This window comes from Berghia stephanieae, chromosome 6, assembly GCF_034508935.2.
Source record: "Berghia stephanieae isolate SIO BIC M18660-M18661 chromosome 6, UCSD_Bste_1.3, whole genome shotgun sequence".
Classification (NCBI taxonomy): domain Eukaryota; kingdom Metazoa; phylum Mollusca; class Gastropoda; order Nudibranchia; family Aeolidiidae; genus Berghia; species Berghia stephanieae.
Genome location: NC_088365.1, coordinates 54,159,741 through 54,177,240, shown reverse-complemented (window position 1 = coordinate 54,177,240; position 17,500 = coordinate 54,159,741). Strand labels below are relative to the sequence as shown.

At 35.4% G+C, this 17,500-nt stretch overlaps 1 protein-coding gene across 6 annotated transcripts in view; it reads right to left on the bottom strand.

The window, feature by feature from the left end:
- Positions 1-2,275: 2,275 nt before the first annotated feature.
- LOC144975271 (uncharacterized) overlaps positions 2,276-17,500 on the bottom strand; it is a 35,795-nt gene continuing 20,570 nt past the window's right edge. The window contains exons 1-2 of one of the 6 annotated variants that reach the window (XM_078919204.1): positions 17,188-17,321; positions 2,276-4,567 (exon numbers count right to left, since the gene is read on the bottom strand). In XM_078919204.1, the coding sequence (XP_078775330.1) occupies positions 2,409-3,854 (1,446 nt within the window). In that variant the 5' untranslated portion in view covers positions 3,855-4,567; positions 17,188-17,321 and the 3' untranslated portion in view covers positions 2,276-2,408. Of the gene's footprint in view, positions 4,568-6,812; positions 6,992-17,187; positions 17,322-17,500 lie in introns of those variants that run through there. The other 5 variants (XM_078919202.1, XM_078919201.1, XM_078919205.1 and 2 more) reach the window with 5 other exon arrangements.

Sequence of the window (17,500 nt, the reverse complement as noted above, 5' to 3'; positions counted from 1 at the left end):
CTGTGTTGCATCTGCCATCTGAAGTTATTATGTATCCAAGATATTTAAATGCCTGAACTTGTTTTATAGTTTTTCCATTGCTTATTAAGTTGCATATTGGATTTCTTTCTCTCCTTGATACAACCATGCATTCTGTCTTTTTTACATTTAAGTATAACCCCATACGTTCACTCTCTGTGACTATTTTATTGAGGAGTAGTTGTAAATTTTCTTTTGAGTCTGAAATTAGTGCTGTGTCATCTGCATATCTTATATTATTGATATTCTCACCATTGATCTTAATGCCTGGGCTATCTCCTAAAGTTCTAATAATTGTTTCGCTGTAGATATTGAAAAGGTCTGGTGACAAAACACATCCTTGTCTAACACCGCGTTTAATGTGTATATATTTACTTAATTCTCCTTCAATCCTGACGGCTGCACTTTGTTTCCAGTATAAGTTTCTAATAATTCTAAGATCTTTTCCGTCTATCTTTAGTCCTTCAAGGATATTAAATAGCTCACAATGTCTAACTTTATCAAATGCCTTTGAGTAATCAATAAAGCAAATAAATAAGTCTTTCTGGACTTCAATACATCTTTCCATCAACATTGATAAGGTGAAAATAGCATTTCTTGTACCTTTGTCGAGGACAAATCCAAATTGAGTTCTTGATATCTCTGGTTTTATACTTTTCCTCATTCTGTTCATTAATACTCTTAAGAGAATTTTCGTGAAGTGACTCATAAGACTAATCGTTCGGTGTAACTCGCATTCCGTGGCCCCTGGTGACTTTGGAAGTGTTATAAACACTGACTTTAATAAATCATCTGGAATTTTACCACTGTCATATATCTTATTCAATAGATTTGGCACTGTGTTTAAACCTAAATCCTCTAATGTTATGATAATTTCTATTGGGATATTATCAGGGCCTGTTGCTTTGCCTAACTTCATTTTTTTGATAGCTGCTTCTACTTCTTCTTTTAAAATTGGTGGCCCGTCTATCTCTTTGTTTATTGTTAGTTTTTCTCTTTCATCATAAAAAAGTTCCTCTATATACTCTGACCATCTATTCAACACATCTGTTCTATCCATCAAAACATTGCCATCTTTAGCTTTTATGCATCCTGTGCTCAAACATACTCTTTTGCCACTGACTTCTTTTATCTTTTCATGTATAAATTTGCTATTACTGTTTTGTTTTATTTCTATTTCTAGACACTGATCATTTATCCATTTCTCTTTTGCTTCATTACATTTTTTTTTAATTTTCTTTGTTAAGGTTTTATTTTTTTCTACATCTGATTTATATTGCCTTCTTTCTTCCATTAGTCTTAGCACTTCATTAGTCATCCACTTCTTATTCTCTTTTCTAGATTTTTGTGGTATATTTTCTTGTATAGCTTCATTAATTGAGGTTTTAATTCCGTTCCATAATTCATCTGTATCAGTTATTTCTTCTACTTCTAGGCTATATATATATACATATATATATATATATATATATATATATATATATATATATATATATATATATATATATATATATATATATATATCAATCATAAAATGGCATGTAAAATAATTCAGTCATAAGATGCTTCTTAAATGTTGGATCAATTGGAGCAGATTTTACTCTAAAACGGAGAGAGTTCCACACTCGTGGAATTTTACAGTTAAAAGCTTTTTGGTGAAAATATTCTCAATACAGTTTATTTCTGTCATTAAAAGAGATTCTCATGATCTTTAGACAGGACAAAGTGTATAGACTTCAAAGCGTGTCAAGACATTATTCTGTAAGAACGGATCGAACCCCGAAAAGTAAATTTAGAATAGGATTCAACAGTTGTGACGTCATTTCCCTCGTAATGTCGCATAGTAACTGGTTCTAAACTATCGGAACACTGGCGGACGCCATTATCTCCATCACCGCCTTTATGAAATACTTACTTCTCCGACGAGCATACAAGTGTATCCAGAGGAGAGAAACATTATAAATCTGATCATGTCTTGACTTTTATACAATCTGATCACAAGACATATTAAAAAAATTCTAGCCAGCATGAAGAAGAAAAAGTACCGATTTTCTTTGTTTAGAACTAAGCTGTTGGTTGCTAGGCGGACGTGACATCATGCTATTGAATCCTATTGGAAGCCTTTGTTATTCAGTAAGAAATCTTAGATTTAGATTAGCTTACTTGTTTTGTTGAGGAAAATGAATTTTAGTTTTATGAGGTCAAAAAGCTCCCTCCCCCCTACTTCCCCTCGCCCCCCCCCCCCCACGCCCACACACCCACACAAACACACAAATAAATGTTTAATTATTTCAATTCAAAACTCATTTTTTGAAGTCCTCTTCACACCGAAATGAAAACAACTTGAAGGCGATTGGTCACAAATCCCCCGCCATCTTAGATCTAAGTAATCACGTGATGACCACGTGTCCATTAAAAGCTTTTTGTGTTGCGTTGGTCCCAACTATCACAGATTTCAATGACGTCACATAGGCAGTTGTTGCTCTTGTTACAATATCACTTAAAGTCTCATTCAATAGTTTACTCTTTCCTCGGAAATTGAAATTAGTTTTGAGAAATATCTTTGAAGAACTCCGAAGAAAACTGCTCATCCCCTTATGCCTCTTCACCATCATTTTCCACACTCGGTGAAAAAGACTCAACTTGCGAATATGAAAAACCATATACCGACTTTTGTCATTCTTAATTTCTTCTTCAACAACGTTAAAATTCAGCAAATATTTTTGATTTAAAGACACGTGTTTGACTTTGAGAGAGTTGACCAAAATCCCTGTCACGAAATAATCGTCCACCCAAAAAAACTTGGAGTTTAACGCGGTATCGTACATATCCGATACCATATCGATACTTAAAATAAAAAACGAACCGGAACAATATGGCGGGAACACATCTAGTGGGAACTCTTCTTTGGAAAGATACCATTTTGATTTCTTGTTGCGCATCGGCTTCATTCGCGTCCACAAGTGGCATAGGACTAATCTATTAGCACCGTGAGATGGGACCACCTGTGTGACTAAGTTATCGATTACCGATACAATATCGAGAATGATATCGTCATCGGCTTTGAACACAAACGACGCACACCTACAAAATTTGGACGCCCATTTTAAAGCTGTCATGCCTTTATACGTTAAATTCCTATAGGCGTCGAGAAAGTTCTCCTGGACAATGTCGCCATATTTATTCGATTCCATATCGACAAGTTTTTGTGTTGGTTTTTCAGGAATTGCCCCGAGGATGAAGACGAGCGAGGCGTTGAAGAGCGACAAGAGTTTGGGGTCGCCCCAGGTTTGCCGAATGGCTTGTCTCTTCTTGAGGTTGACCGGAGATGAATGGATGTAGATGAGGAACGAGGCGTTTATCGCCGTGCAAATGGTTGCCGGATTGTGGATGTACAAGAAATTGTGTGGATTTACATAGGAATGTTTTATTGGAGCAGCTGTAACCTCGACCGGAAGTTGGATGACAGTTGAGTTATGATTCGCTGTTGAAACAGTGGGTTTGTCGGCACAGTTTTGATTTTTTCTATTTTTGAAAAATGCGCAATTATGAAGCTTTGAATACATAGAATATTGAAACTCATCCGAAAGAGCACGATTTTCGTCTTCCGTATAATCCATAGTTTCATCCACATTTTCATTGTCCGGTGTCACGGTGTCCCGAGTCATAGAAAAAAAGTTCGAGGCATCCATTTTCCCGCGTGATTTCAATTGCATGACGTCATAATGGGCGTGGTCTGCAGGCGAGCTGAACAAATAGACGTAGGAGGAGAGAATGAAAATGGAGGCGACGATTAGCACTGATAAGCGTGCGATCTTTCGAGGGCGGGGAAACATTGTATTCTCATCACCCACTTCCGGATTATTCTGAGGGTCATGCTATAAAGGGGAATGCTATTGTCACAAATTATTTCCCTTAGTTGTGCCAAGCGCAGTAGAAACTATAAGATGGACATGAAATAGGTAAATCCACTTTGTTTTAAAGAGTTCGATTATGTCAACGAGTGAACACAACTCACAGATGCAAACAAGAATTCATAAAAGAACGAGCCACAACAATGAGATTCCAGTCCCGTGTGAATAGCTCTCACTACCTATTATTTGATCACCAATCAAGGGACTTAATTCAGTTGCAAATGTATCCGCTCAATAGAAGGAACAGAATTGACGTCTCTCAACGATTAAAAAAAAACGTTCTAAAAAATGGTGATTAGTTCTCAATAAATTATATAACTCTCTGTGTTGTTACGATTGATCTGGCAGGCTGATGTACTGAATATTTTACTACAACGCGTACCAGTGATGAAATGAATTAAGTGGACGCCAATCTTGGCGGGTAGAATTGGTGAGTACTTTCCTTTTACGTAACTGATGTCTCCATCATCGATTATGTCAGGAAATTCAATAATTAAAATAATTCAAAAAATATCCGGGAACAAGAACAAGCCATCGAGTCGACATTGTCACGTGAGTTGTGACGTATGACACAAGGTCAGTCTTGGAGAGTATGCCGCCATGATGCAAGGATAGGAGGTTCAATCCCCACGTTTCTGAAAATAAACAAGGAAATTAACAATAATTTTTTTTTAATAGAACATTTTTATCGAGCAATATCCACTAAATGTGCTCAAAGCGCTTATAAAGGGCCCGTGACCAACAGCAACACGTAACATGTAGAACAAGACATGAAGCCTGTTGGGCGATATTACAATTTTTTTTCGGGCAGGGACAACGCTATTGGCGGCCATGGTACTCATTTTACACCTGAGTACGGTGAGAGAATGTGAGTAAAGAGTCTTATCCAAGGACCGAACTATGCGCCGAGTGAGGCTCGAATCCAGGACCTTCCGATCCGAAGGCGAGTGTCCATACCACGAGACCACATAGCCACATTTATCACAACATGTCAATCCAATTCTGTTGAAGGTTGAGATTATCCAATAGGGACGATCTATATCAATGTCCCCATGTGCTTGAGGCATTGGCCACATTGCAAAAATGTGCTCAAAATGACCTACGTAATGACAAATAAATGTTCACCGTTTTCGAATATCCGACATTGTACAAAAGGAACGAAATTGACGTCACTCCGCTCTTTGTTATTGTTTTTAGCCAGCCATAACTATGCGTAATTCTCATTAAATTGTATCAATCAGATCATAAACGTTTACGGTTACACATCGTTTGTTTTTTGTTTTTATGTTGGCTACGTTATATCCGACTGGCGGATGTTGTGAATATTTTAAGTAAACGCACAGCTTCAATACTTTCATGGGAATGTTTACTTACAAAACAAATGGTTTAGGGTCTAGGTAAAAAGTATACCTATATGATACCGTTTAACTGACATAACATAACGATGTTGGGCTATGTAAAATGTATACTTTTGTGATGCATTTTGATTACATAACATAACAATTTGGGGTTTATGTGATACCCTTTAATTACATAACAGAACGATGTGGGGTCTGTCTTAAATTTATTGCAATCAAACAATGTTGGGTCTATGTAAAATGTATACTGTTATGATAATGATTAATTACATAACATAACGATGTTGGGTCTATGTAAAATGTATACTTTTATGATACAGTTTAATCACATGACATAACGATGTTGGGTCTATGTAAAATGTATACTTTTATGATACAGTTTAATTACATAAAATAACGATGTTGGTTTTATGGAAATTTATGTTTATGTGATACAGTTTAATTACATAACATAACTTTTGGGGTCTATGTAAAATGTATGCAACATAAGGATTTGGGGTCTATGTAAAATGTATGCAACATAAGGATTTGGGGTCTATGTAAAATGTATGCAACATAAGGATTTGGGGTCTATGTAAAATGTATGCAACCTAAGAATTTGGGGTCTATGTAAGGTTTTCTTCTATGATATAGTTTAGTTAGATTACTCCATGACCTGGGACTTGTACCTTTTCTTATATGAGAACATTCGATTGCATTACGCAATGGTTTAGTGTCCTTGCCATATTGTATATATATATATATATATATATATATATATATATATATATATATATATATATATATATATAAAGGAAAAGACTCGCACATTTCTTCAGCTGGCACAAACGTTTCAGTGCTTTCTGCACTTCCTCGGCCAACAACAGACACACTTAAACTCAAACACCCGACAACAATAATAAACAAAAACTTAGTAAAATCTACGGACCTTTTATCATTCGAGTCACTGCTGGCCGAGGAAATGCAGAAAAGCACTAATGATACGATTGTACTAGCTGAAGAATTTTAGAATATTTTCCTTTGTAATATAATAATACGATCAAACCAAAATTATCGAGCACTCTTATTATCTACAAGTATCCCCCAACACTCATTTACATATATATTTATTTATATATATATATATATATATATATATATATATATATATATATATATATTATATATATAAGTTTGCGTATGTGTGTGTATATGTGTGTACACGCGTACATGATAATGTTAAATTACATGACACAATGATTTGGACTATGCAAAAATGATATTCCTATATATAGCAACGTATGTGTGCATAAGGAAAAGATTTTGGTCCTATGAAAAATGACATAACTATAATATACTTGTATGACAACGTCTGTATGTAAAATGAAAGATTTAGGTCCTATGAAAAAAATTATATATATATATATATATATATATATATATATATTATATATATATATATATATATATATATATATATATATATATATAATAACGTTTGTCTGAATTACGAAAAAAAAATAGGATCGTCACAAAATCTAACCTTACATCTTGATACAGCATAGAAAATTATGATGAACACAAAATCTAACCTTACTGCATGGTGTTAATCCATGACACAGCATAGAAATTGCAGTGTTCTTCTTCTGCTATTTTGTGACAAGCTACAATTAATTCAATTTGGAATGCTGGAAAAGGTTATAAACTTTTATTATTCTCTCCCTTTTTTTCACACTTGGCGTCACAAGCTGCAATTTATCCCACGGCAGTTTCTTGGCGTCACCGCTCGCCCATGACGAATGCAATACAGACAAGCTTACCAGTTTGGCATTTTAAAAATTTCAATGCCAAACTCCAAAATAATATTGTCTTTTATTATTTTCATTATCGTTATCATTTTTCGAAACCGTTCTGCATAGCATCCGAGACTAAATTGATTATATTATCGAGACACGAAAAACTTAGGGGCTCCTTTCGTATGTGGATTCCCAATGTCAGGTAGTTAAACATGGCATTTACGTTTTGATGGCATGTGTTTAAATAAAATAAAATCACAATTTTTGCCCTCTATATAAGTCGTACACATACTTTTAGAGTTTATAGAGAATTTAGTGTCAGGAAATCACCCAACTGAATATAGAAAGCGGCAAAAACCCGTACCAAATTTCAATTTTATTACGTAGAACATAATGAGTGAGAGGATGTTTACCGACTTGACACGACCTGACATAGGTCGTAGCCATCGTTATGTTATAGCCTGACACTGAAATCCAAAAGGACTGGCAGTTTGACGTCATTATTTGGTTTTTGCACCGCCAAGTGAGTTGTCGTTAGTAGAGCTCATGGAAACAAGTGATTTCATTGGTTGAACTATTGAATACAACTCACGACTTGTTTTCTTTTGTGGCAAAAGACTGGCATTTTGACGTCATTATTTTGGTCAGTGTCAGGCCATAACTTTACGAAGGCCACGCATAGATACGCATCGTCTGCTATTAAAACCCGATTGCCACATCAGAAGTTTCGGCGCTCTATATTTTTGTCTCGGATATGAAAGATACTGCGCGCTTGGCTAAGAAACTCACAACATTGCCATCTGGAAGTACAACGGACCAACACACAAAACTATGTGTAACCTTAAACATTTATAGTCTGGTTAATACAGGTTAATGAGAATTACTCCTGAACATGGATGGTAAAAATAAACAATAATAAAGACCCGAGTGACGTCAACTTCGTTCTATCTATAGGAAAATTGGGTTTGGCATTCTGGCATTTTTCTTTGGCTTAAAAAAGGTCAGTACATTTTACTTATTTAGCATCCACATTTACACCAATTGCAAATTGTATGAGGTTAGTAACGTAGTTCTCGAGGGCCATCGGATCAAACCTCTGAAGTCCGGCTTTTCAAGATCGGCGATTCAAACCTCTGAAGTCCGGCTTTTCAAGATCGTGAATCAAACCTCTGAAGTCTACATACGACCTTTACGCACCATGTTTTATGTCATCAGAGGTCTGATCCGCCCAAATGAAATAAAACATGAGGCACAAAGCTCGTATGTAGACTTCAGAGGTTTGATCCGCAGATCGTGAAAATCGGGACTTCAGAGGTTTGATCCGCAGATCGTGAAAATCGGGACTTCAGAGGTTTGATCCGCAGATCGTGGAAATCGGGACTTCAGAGGTTTGATCCGCAAATCGTGAAAATCGGGACTTCAGAGGTTTGATCCGCAGATCGTGAAAATCGGGACTTCAGAGGTTTGATCCTCCGCCCATTGTTATGTGGGGACGATTTAACCAATTATCTGCCGTGCTCTGGAAAAACACGTATTAAAAAATTTTGGCCAGAAGACTCGTCCTTCCAATATCGATTTATTTTAAATGATCCTCATCTTGTCAAAAACTCTCAAACCTGGGACTTCGCGAAGTCAACAGCAATAATTAACATATAGAACGAGACATGACGCCTGGTAGGCGATATTACAATTTTCCCGACGCTGTTATGATCTAGGTAACCATTGCAAACCTGAGTAAGATGAGAGCATGTGAGTAAAAAGCCTTTTCTAAGGACTCAACTATGCGCCGAGACAAGGGGAAATGTAGGTGCAGAGAAAGGGGGGGGGGTATTTATTGTAACCAACGTGAACATATTTGCAGTTCTGGTAACTCAAATTGTTATGGTCTCATTGTTGTAAAGCTAATACTCTCAAATCAACGTAGAATATTGTCCATTACAACAATGTTTAAAAAGGCCCACAATTGCACTCGGTTATCTGACCTGCAAATATGTGAACGTCGATTGTAACCCAATCTTATGACAACAGCTTTTGTGTTGAGATGAATCGGGTCACGTGACTTGAATCTAAACATAAAAAGACAGGAATAGGAAATCTTCGAATTATTATTATTATTATTATCATTATTATTATTATATTATTATTATTATTATTATTATTATTATTATTATTATTATTATTATTTATTATTATTATTATTATTATTATTATTATTATTATTATTTATTATTATTATTATTATTATCATTATTGTTGTTGTTATTATTATTATTTATTTATTATTATTATTATTTATTATTATTATTATTATTATTATTATTATTATTATTATTATTATTATTATTATTATTATTATTATTATTATTATTATCATTATGTTGTTGTTATTATTATTATTTTATTATTATTATTATATTATTATGATTATTATTATTATTATTATTATTATATTATTATTATTATTATTATTATGATTATTATATTATTATTATTATTATTTATTATTATATTATTATTATTATTATTATTATTATTATTATTATTATTATTATTATTATTATTATTATTATTATTGATGATGATTAATATTATAATTAATATTTAGCAGAAAAGGTGATGTTTAAATCATTTTGGCATTTTTTTCACACCAATTTAGCATTCTTCTGTGACGTGTTTGGCACTTTCAACAAAATCTTTTTGACCTTTCAAAGACATGTGCATTGAACTGAAGAGAAATTAAATATTCTCTTGAATTCACAAACCATTGATTGCGATTGAAATTTCACTGTGAATAGAATTGAGGAGTTTGTGTTCAAAACATGCGTAGTCGCTCTTTTCTTATTCAGTAGGGGGAATTAGGGTTAGAAAACAACCAACATTGAATTGGGCATATTAGGGTTGAAAGCATGAACATTACATGTGTTATAAAATATGAAAAATCATAAATTGTTTGTTTATAGAACCACTCTGAGAGTTCAGTATTAGTTGAGATACAAGCTTTTTAAGATTGAACAATTTTGAAATGGACGACAAAAAAATTCGTTAATTCCTATTGTGGCTAAAACTGTGCAAATTCGGGTTGAAAACATGAAAATTTGCATACAGGTAACCAAGATCCATCAAAAACCCATCTGATATAGAACCACTCTGGCAATCAATCATAACGTATCGGTTTAAAGCCTTAGATTTTCCCTATTACACCTATATTAAACAAGGGAAATAACTGCGTAAATACATATCTTTTCTTCATATTCATTGTAGTTGGGGAAATTAGGCTATTACCGTGGAAATTCGGATTGAAATCCTGAAAATTGACATGCAGGTACTTTCCGCCAGATCAAACAGACCCAGCTACCCAATCACTATGGGTGGACAGAGAGGTCAGAAAAATATCTCGACTGCACTCGGGATCGATCTCGGTCCCTTTTCGTGTGAAGCGAGTGCTCTACCGACTGAGCTATCTATAAATAGTATGCGCTTGACTAAGAAGCTCACAACATTGCCATCCGGAAGTATAACGGACCAACACACAAAACTATGTGTAACCTTGAACGTTAATAGATAGTATGCGCTTGGCTTAGAAGCTCATAACATTGCCATCCGGAAGTATAACGGACTAACACACAAAACTGTGCGTATCCATGAACGTTTATAGTCAGGTTAGTACAGTTCAGTGAGCATTACTCATAAACGCGGATGGCAAAAAACAATAACAAAGACCCGAGTGACGTCATCTTCGAACTATCTATAGTCTGTTTAGTAAGAATTACTCATAAACGCGGATGGCAAAAAACAATAACAAAGACTTGAGTGACGTCAACTTCATTCTGTCTATTGTCAAGTGTTTATTTGCGGAAGGTGGGTGTTACAACGGGACAGCTTAATCAGCGAAGCTTTTGTCGTGTCGAAACATAAAATGGTTGCAGGATTTATTTGTACACAGGAACACCGTTGTTGATTCTATGCTTCGGAGATCTCTTCAGATGACAACAGAAAGGTCGGATGTTTGTATGTGTGTGTGTGTGTGTTTGTGTGTGTATGTGTGTGTGTGGGTGTGTGTGGGTGTGTTTGTGTGTGTGTGTTTGGGTGTGTGTGTGTATGTGTGTGTTTGGTTGTGTGGGTGTATGTGTGTTTGTTTGTTTGTGTGTGTATGTAAACATGTTACAGGCTTACAGAATTTGATGTTGGTTTTGAATCTGTTTTAAGACAATGAGCTGAGAGGGCGGGGGGTGGGGGGGGGGGGGTTGACAGGGCATTAAAACAAAAACATATATATTTATAGACAGATAGCTAAATAGAAGATAGTTAAATAGATAAAGGGATGGATAGATTGCTAGATAGCTAGATGGATATTAAATAGATAGATAGATAGATAGATAGATAGATAGATAGATAGATAGATAGATAGATAGATAGATAGATAGATAGATAGATAGATAGATAGATAGATAGATAGATAGATAGATAGATAGATAGATAGATAGATAGATAGATAGATAGATAGATAGATAGATAGATAGATAGATAGATAGATAGATAGATAGATATAGATAGATAGATAGATAGATAGATAGATAGATAGATAGATAGATAGATAGATAGATAGATAAGATAGATAGATAGATAGATAGATAGATAGATAGATAGATAGATAGATAGTTTAGATAGATATGATAGATAGATAGATAGATAGATAGATAGTAGATAGATAGATAGATAGATAGATAGATAGATAGATAGATAGATAGATAGATAGATAGATAGATAGATAGATAGATAGATAGATAGATAGATAGTAGATAGATAGATAGATAGATAGATAGATAGATAGATAGATAGATAGATAGATAGATAGATAGATAGATAGATAGATAGATAGATAGATAGATAGATAAACAACAGACGTATTAGGAAAGTTAAACTTTCACTTATCTATCAAGGTTTGTTCTAGAGTGTTTAAAATACGATTATATATCGACAAATTGAATAAATAAACGCATGACAAAAAATTCACGGTGAAAATACAAATTGAAAGAAATGCGAGCACGAGGAGCTTTCGGAAGGCATCCCGCACGCTAAATGATTATCTTCCGTCAATATATTAACCAAATTAACTTGTATTTAAAAATTTGGCCAGAAAACCCGTCCTTCAAATATCGATCGATTTAAATTACCCTCAATTTGGCAAAAACGTTCAAACCTCGGACTTCCACGAAGTCTTCAAGGAACTTACAGGTTTGAGATGGATTTTCTTTTAGGACAAGGGTCACTTAACCCTCTCCTTACCACCCAAAGGAAAATCAATGATTTCATTTGGTTATAGTTATAGATATACAAACTCGACACTGTAATGCAGAGTTCATTTTTCTGAACACAATATAGAATATACTCGTTACTATTCTGTCTGAAAAAAATCTATTTTTGTGTTGAGTGAGTTTGAAGTTTCAGGTAAAATTCAGAAAATATCTGGTAAGGACAGAGTTAAATGGATCGAGAATACTCTTCAACAGTCGTAACGTCACTTCCTTCCTAATGACGCATGGTAACTTAGTAACACTGGCTCTAAACTATCGGAACAATGGCGGACGCCGTATGAAATAGTTCTCCGGAGAGCATAAAAGCGTATCCAGAGGAAAAACCCATAAATTTGATCATGTTTTGACTTTTACACATTCTGATCACAAGGCATATGAAAAGTTCTAGCCAGCATGAAGAATAAAAAGTAATGATTTTCTTTGTTTAGAACCAAGATGGCAACCGTTGCCGGGCGGCGTGACATCAGACTACTGAATCCAATTTCAACATGCCCATTGTTACATATTATTAATAGAATATTAGATAAATCGATTATGTAATCGCTCTCTTGTTTACTAGACCCAATTAAAGATGGTCGACTTATTGTCATGTGTTCCTTGTTGATGTTTATATATAGTATGCGCTTGGCTAAGAAGCTCATAACATTGCCATCCGGAAGTATAACGGACCAACACACAAAACTCTGTGTATCCATGAACGTTTATAGTCTAGTTAATACAGTTCAGTGAGCATTACTCATAAACGCGGATGGCAAAAAACAATAACAAAGACCTGAGTGACGTCATCTTCGAACTATCTATCAATTGAGATTACTTGAGCTAGACTATATGACACCCATATTGTTAAGTGTCTATGTCTATATATTTATAAGAAAAAAAAATTAAATCGTGAAGGTGACGTCACACTTTGGATTGTCTCACTCCTGGGGATAACTTTTTTTTTTTCAAAAAGGATCGATTTTTGGATGACGCGTTTTCCCGCCAAATGGTTTTGAAAAACAAACAAACAAACAAACTTGAGCTTTTATATAGCGCAATATCCACTGAACGTGCTCAAAGCGCTTTACAATGGGTCCCTGGCCAACAGCAACACATAACATGTAGGACGAGACATGACGCCTGTCAGGCGATATTACAAATTTTTGGGACAGGGACAACGCTGTTCACGGCCAGATCCTCATTTTACACATGAGTCCGGTGAGAGAATGTGAGTAAAGAGCCTTCTCCAAGGACTCAACTATGCGCCGAGCGAGGCTCGAACCCAGGACCTTCCGATCCGATAGCGAGTGTCATAACACAAGACCACATAGCCGCACAATAGGTTTGGAGAAATAGGAGATTTGAGAGAGTTCTATCGTAAACTGATGAATGATACGCCATATCAGTCGAGACAAGACGCGGACCATCTCGTGTCAATTTTGGGGAATGAATCAAAGAGATAGCATGGCGGGCGTTTGTTTGTTTTTGTTTTTTGATGTTTTTTTTTTTGTTTGTTTTTGTTTTGTTTTTTAGTTTGCCTTTCTGTAAGATAACGGGTAGGCGTTAGTTTTATTTGAGTCCGGCCGTGTCATGACCGTACAATAGGGAAGTAAAGTCGTGACGTCACACTCTCTCTACTCTTTTGGTTCCTTAATCCTGGGACGTGTGTGTATGTAACCAGTCCTTTGGAGTACTCATAATGATTATAGGTTACATATTGAATCATAATATGGTGGCAGAACTATCCGGTTCCTAAATCCTTGGAAGTGTGTAAGTAACCAGTCCTTCGGGGTACTAATAATGAATAGGTTACATGAAAGTGGTATATCTATTTCAGTAGCAGAATGTAAAAGCAGATTCTAAGGATTACGGGATGTAAAAGAGGGAGGATGAATGATCTTTATTGACGACCAGCATTTATTTAGACTAGAAAATAAGATGCCATCACTCTGACACCAGAAGATGAATTACACAAGATAAGTATCCAGTCCTCTGGTTTTACACTTCCAATGAAATAGGAACCAACTTTTTGACGTCAGGCTTTTCTTCCTTATTGCCGCCTTGTGCTGTGACGTCATCTCAATGGAAGTGTCAGGCTCGATCGTCAAAAGGTGTCGTTAGTAGAGCTCAAGGTAACAAGTGATCCCATTGGTTGAACTATTGAATACAACTCACGATTTGTTTTCTTTTGTGGCAAAAGACTGGCATTTTGACGTCATTTTTTTGGTCAGTGTTATGCAGGCTATAAATTAACGATGGCTTCGTTTCGGCTCGGGAGATTTAAGGAATAAAATGCTTAATAGATAGTATGCGTTTGGCTTAGAAGCTCACAACATTGCCATCCGGAAGTATAACGGACCAACACACAAAACTGCGTATAACCATGAACTTTTGTAGTCTTGATAATACAGTTTAGTGAGAATTGGATTCAATAGTCTGATGTCACGTCGCCTAGCAACGGCGACCATTGTAGTTCTAAACAAAAAAATCGGTACTTTTTATTCTTCATGCTGGCTAGAACTTTTCATATGTCTTGTGATCAGAATGTGTAAAAGTCAAAACATGATCAAATTTATAATGGTTTTTTTCCCTCTGGATACGCTTTTATGCTCGCCGGAGAAATATTTCATACGGCGTCCGCCATTGTTCCAGTAGTTGAGAGCCAGTTACTAAGTTACCATGCGTCATTACGAGGGAAGTGACGTTACGACTGTTGAAGCTTATTACTCATAACCGCGGCTGTCAAAACAAAAACAAACAAAAAACCAATAACAAGGACCCAAGTGACGTCAATTTCGTTCTAACTATAAGAATGACGTGAAAGACCTTTTTTTTTGGTTTGTTTTTCTTGTTATTTTTTTGTTAATTTATTTTTTGTTTGTTTTTTTTTGTTTGTTTTTTTGTTTGTTTTTCTTTCCAACCTATATTCTTTTTTTTTTCTAATCAGATGCTGAGATAATGAAATGTTACCGTAGCCTCTAATCATTCCCAAACTTATCTATCAAATCGCAAAACACTTCAAAATATAACACATGCTTTTGTGTGTTAATGTGTAGCGTTTGGTAATGTGTAGCGTTTGTTAATGTGAACAATGTGTAGCGTTTGTTAATGTGAGGTCAGACCGTGGCCTTTGTGAACTCATAGCCTGACACTGACCAAAAAAAAAAAACAAATACAAAACGTCAGTATAGATAGTTCGAAGATGACGTTCAAGGTTACACAAAATTTTGTGTGTTGGTCCGTTATACTTCCGGATGGTAATGTTGTGAACTTCTTATCCAGCGCACATTATAGAATCACATTCTCTCACCATACTCAGGTGTACAATGAGTTCCTGGCCGTCAACAGTATTGTCTCTGTCGGAAAATTGTAATATCGCCTAATAGGCGTCGCGTGTGGTTCTTTATGTTACGTGTTGCTGTTGGTCAGGGACCCTTGTACAGCTCTTTGAGCACGTTTAGTGGATATTGCTCTATATAAAAGCTCAATTTTTTAAATGCAAATGTATTTATGTTTTCTTTGGGTTTTTTTTTAAAAGCAGTTACTAAGTTACTATGCGTCATTAACGAGGGAAATGACGTCACGAATGTTGAAGCCTATTTCGTGCCTTCTATAGTTTTTGAGATAAGACGGTGGCAGATAAGATTGAGCAGTGAGATCTGCCCATCTGGCAACAACAAATAGAAAATCCTAGACAGGATAAAATATAATTTAAAAAAGCAAAAACGGTTGGGCTACGTCAATGGCAATGATAAGGAAGTAAAGTGAGATATCAAAAAACAGGTTCTTATTTCATTGGAAGTGTAAAACCACTCTTCAGGAGCACTGAGTGTAAATGATCTTCTGGTGTCAGAGTGATGGCATCTTATTTTCTAGTCTAAATAAATGCAGGTCGTCAATAAAGATCATCCATCCTCCCTCTTTTACGTTCCGTAATCCTAAGAATCTGTCTGTACATCGTGACTGCTACTGAAATAGTGATGTCACCTTTATGTAACCTATTCATTATTAGTACTCCGAAGGAATGGTTACTTACACACTTCCAAGGACTTGGGAACCGGAAGAGTAGAGGATGTGACGTCATCACTTTTCTTCCCTAATTTATGCGCTTAAATCTAACCACATTGCCCTCGTTAACTTTTGATACTTTGCGTTTAGAGGAAATACTCAAAACATCCACCAGCCGGATTTTACGTACCATTACACCAACCTATGTGTCACCTTGAACGTTTATAGCCTGATTGATACAATTTAGTGAGAACTACTCATAAAATGGCTGTCTGAAGAAAGCAATAACAAAGAGCTGAGTGGCATCAATTTCGTTCCTTCTCTAGATAGTATGCGGTTGGCTAAGAAGCTCACAACATTGCCATTCGGAAGTATAACGGACCAACACACAAAACTGTGTGTATCCATGAACGTTTATAGTCAGGTTAATACAGTTCAGTGAGCATTACTCATAAACGCGGACGGCAAAAAACAATAACAAAGACCTGAGTGACGTCAACTTCAAACTATCCGTTTATAGATAGAATGCGCTTGGCCAAGGAGTTCACAACATTGCCATCCGGAAGTATAAACGACCAACACACAAACTCTGTGTAACCATGAACTTTTATAGTCTGGTTCATACAGTTTAGTGAGAACAACTCACAAACGCGGATGGCAAAAACAATAACAAAGGCCTGAGTGACGTCAAATGCATACTATCTATACGTGGCGAAACGGCAGTTAACTTAATAAGCATGTAAAATGAATCCAAATTTCACATTTATAAAATAATAAAACCAATTTTTAGCATTGTAACACATTTAACTGTAACACTTACCGTTTTGTATTGACGGGTAACACTTGATATCAAAATTATAAATAGAAATAGAATCTTGTGGAAATTCTATGCAGAAGATTTAGATGTTAAATAATTTGAACTCTCGACTCTATACTCAGCATAATCAAATTAACAATGAATGTTGTTTATATATCTTTGAAAAACGTTATCTATGCATGGAATTTCACAGAGCATTTAGAGTCTAATGGTTTTTAAAATATATTACATCTTAAACGATGCGACAGATATGATACGATAAAAGATATCAATATTATATGTACAGCTTTAACCCCCACCATACCACCTACAGCAA